At 39.2% G+C, this 3617-nt stretch overlaps 1 protein-coding gene across 1 annotated transcript in view; it reads right to left on the reverse strand.

Moving 5' to 3' along the window:
* Nucleotides 1-2402: 2402 nt before the first annotated feature.
* Nucleotides 2403-3617, reverse strand: part of VEZF1 (vascular endothelial zinc finger 1) — a gene marked incomplete at its 5' end in the record, with an annotated part of 7351 nt that continues 6136 nt past the window's right edge. Inside the window, 2 exons of the mRNA XM_010016956.1 lie at nucleotides 2403-2869; nucleotides 3241-3285. Coding sequence (XP_010015258.1) covers nucleotides 2442-2869; nucleotides 3241-3285 — 473 coding nt within the window. The remainder of the gene's footprint in view (nucleotides 2870-3240; nucleotides 3286-3617) is intronic.

Raw genomic sequence — 3617 nt, forward strand, 5'->3', positions numbered from 1 at the left:
TTTATTGTCAGTAATTCATAGATAACCACTTCTAGTACACATTTTCATATCGGCTTTTAACGCTTCTTGGGGTGGGGGTGGGGGGGTTAAGCTCAGGGACACCCAAACTTCATCTAAGGGTTATCTCTGCAGTGTACCCAGATCCAGAACGCTACACACCTACTGTGTAAACCTGGTGCAAGCTGGTGTCACTGCCACGGGTAGCAGAGATGCTTTGGAAACTACATGTCCCAACATGCACGGCCCCACCAGCACGGGCTGCTCTACGCTACGGGAGGAGGGAGTTTTCCTGGGGTGCATTCCCTTCACATGCCTCGTTCCGGCCGGATCAGCCTAAGTCATGCAGCTGTCTGCACGCAATGCTCTACACAGTGCAAAAAACGAAGACCTCTACACATCTGGAGTAAGAACAGTGGTAACAAAGTCATAGCTACATATTCTTCTCTACATTTTTGTTTATTGAGACAAACTAATTAAAAGGCACAAACATAGGGCATATGTTTACATGGACATTATAACAAACATATACATTAAAAGTGTAGGAATGTGTTTCCTTTCTGCTAAACAGAAAGTTCCTAAGCTTTTATATATACAAAAGTTGTACAATTTGATGTCCTAAAGTACAAAAGATCATTTATAAAATTATTTTACACTAAGCTCTATTTTTTTTGTTGGTTTTTTTTTGTTGGTTTACTATGTAGTCCAAGCCCCTAGAACAGTTTCACGTAATGATACAGATACCTGTTCACCTGAGCCAGCAGCCTGGCAATCACTGCTTGTACTGACACGGCAGGGTAGGAACGGAAGCAGTCAGTCCATTTTGACTAGTCAGTCCTGCTAGCACTCTGTGAAAATGCACACACTCTAATCTCTGTAGCTTTCAACTTCATTAAGATAAAAACATCTCGACTGTAATCTTTATTTGTTTTGCTTTTTTTTTTTTAATGTAAGAGTCTTGGGTTTAGGGTGGTTTGTTGGTTTTTTTTTTTAAACAAAGTTTTAAAAACGTGAATATGTGACATGATAGTCTAAAAAGTATATCTGTTTCCCTAGATTTTGCTTTCTACTTTATGTACAGATAAACAGGTTAAGAAATAAAAAGCACATGTAGCTTAAACATGTGTGACCGTTTGTGGAGAAGTTCTGGGCTGGACGGTTGAAACCATCACCCCAGAAAGTCCCACAAACTGATAGAAATGTGTTAACACAATAGAAGAGTAACGTAAAAATGATGATGTTTGCAAATATTTACAAAGTTGAACAGATTTGCACAACACTTGATTAAGAAATAGGGGAGAAATTAAAAGACGCTCTCTGCTTGTCCTGGAGGGGCATCCTACCTAGTTAGTGGTTAGAATAAAAACTGTATACAATTTAATATAAGACAAAACTTCTAGTGAACAACTAACACGTCTGTCCCCTGCTGCAACACCAGCAGGCTCTGATTGGGAGGCAGAGGGCATAAAAATCATACCCAGTGCCTCCAGAATCTTCCAGCTTAAAGCAATATTTCTTAAGTTTCAAAGCACTCCTTTTGCTCCTAGATAAGAGTCCCATAGGGGTCTGACTGTTCAGAGACCATGTTTACATACATCTCGACTCCTCTTCTGTCAGCCACGGCTGTTTCTCACCAAACAATAAGCTTTCTTAAAAAAAATGTTGACTACAATGCTATATTCCCTTAGGGTAATATGTTGGGTAATATTTACATCTCCAAATATCAGGTCACAATCCCTATTATACGTTGAAGTTAGAATGATAAGTTATCATATGCTTTGCATATCAGAGCTGGTATCACCTTTCCCATAGGGAATGCTGCCTGAAATTACCATATTCCCAAAGGTAAAATGCATATTTTCTCCAAAATGCATTTTTCTTTAAATGACAACATTGTAATGCATTTACTCCTTAAAAAAAAAAAACATCAACACAGACAAGGATTCTACACTAGCTCAGAAACTTAACGACTGGCAAGTTAAGATTAGCCATCCGCCCTGTTAAACACACAGAGGGGTCTTTGCTAGTGCTTAGATTAAAGTAATTCTCTAAGTTATAATTTGGGGGATAAAACATAAAACTGTTTTTTTTTTTTTTCTTTTTAATTATTTTTCCTTTTTTAAACTCTGGCAATAAGTATCTGCTCTAATTCAGCATCAGTCAGCTAAAAGGGAAAACTTACGTTAAATGAAGTGCTCCAGTGAAACTCAAGGTTGAACCATACGAGCCAAATCAACAGGGGAAGATGCTACTATGGTCTCTGATGGTGCATGTTGCCCCAGTGTCTTAGTCTGAATTTATTATTAACTAAACCAAAACAAAAAACAGAACAAAAAAAAAACAACCCAACAACAAAAATAATAATAAACCCAAACAAAAACCCAGAAAAGAACTGCTGGTAAGGATTCCATTTTAATCCTTTTTAATACTGTTTTAGAAACTCTTTACCAGGGAGGAGACGTGGGCAAGGCCTGAGGCAGGAAAGGCATGCTCTCTACCGGCCTCATGGCTATATTTAACGGACCAGCTAACGTCATGGGCGTGGGGAGGTTCATGGGAGATGTTATAGTGACTGGATGTGCTATATTCACTGGAGCGGTTACTGGGGTGGGTAAATTGACCGGTGTGGTGAGCGTTAATGGAGATGTCATGGATAATGGACTTGTTATAGTTACAGGATGCCCTAGGTTCATCGGACTGGATATATTAACTGCACTTGATACATTTACTGGACTTCTCATGCTCATTGCAGCTGCCACTGTGACTGGGTTTGTGATAGTCCCAGAAGCCACAGAGGACGTTATATTGAATGGAGTAGTAAGAGTCACAGGCGTAGTAGCAGCAGTGGAGGTTTGGCACAAGTTAGCAGCTTCTAAAAATGAGACATAAAAAGACAAAAAGGTTTTAACACATAAAAAAACCATGGACAAGATTTAAAAAAAAAAAAAAAAAAAAAAAAAAAAGGCAAAAACCAAAAGAACAGAAACAAAACCCAAACAAGAACAGGTACAAATTCTGGCATCATTTTCTTTAGGAATTATTAGTAAGTTAAAACTGTTAACATTCTATAGCCTACAAGAAATACAAACTCTCATGCACTTCATTGCAATTCAATATCTTTTTTTTTCCTGAGAAGCGACGTTGTCTTATAAAGAGGGTTTCCATGTGCATAAAAACAGTATTGTACAGTCAAAGAAATCCTCCCAAGAGGAACATTATAAATAGAGGAGAGAGTGTACATACCGAATGGTACGTACTCTATAGCCTTCTCAAAGGTGAACTGACATTCTGTGAAGGTTTTAAAAAGTCATTATTAGGGACTGATAAGCAAAGCTCGTTTCAATATTTACCTGCTTATTTCAGTCTTAATTATTGCTACTAAATACTGCTCCACTGATCACAGTACTTCTACTTAGCGACTTTCAAGGCTACCCAGTACACCTTCCAACCCCCATCATCTCCTCAGCTTTCACCTAAGCTACAGCTCCACACCAAGATGATTTGCTTTGTGGGGGTTTGGGCTGGTTGGGTGGTTTGGGTTTTGCAGCAAGCAGGAATTAAGTGCTGAACAAAGAAGCCGAGGAGCGGGTCAGTGCCTGGCCCTGCTGCCGGGGAGGGGG

Source organism: Nestor notabilis, unplaced genomic scaffold, assembly GCF_000696875.1.
Source record: "Nestor notabilis isolate BGI_N333 unplaced genomic scaffold, ASM69687v1 scaffold21016, whole genome shotgun sequence".
In the NCBI taxonomy this organism is placed as follows: Eukaryota; Metazoa; Chordata; class Aves; order Psittaciformes; family Psittacidae; genus Nestor; species Nestor notabilis.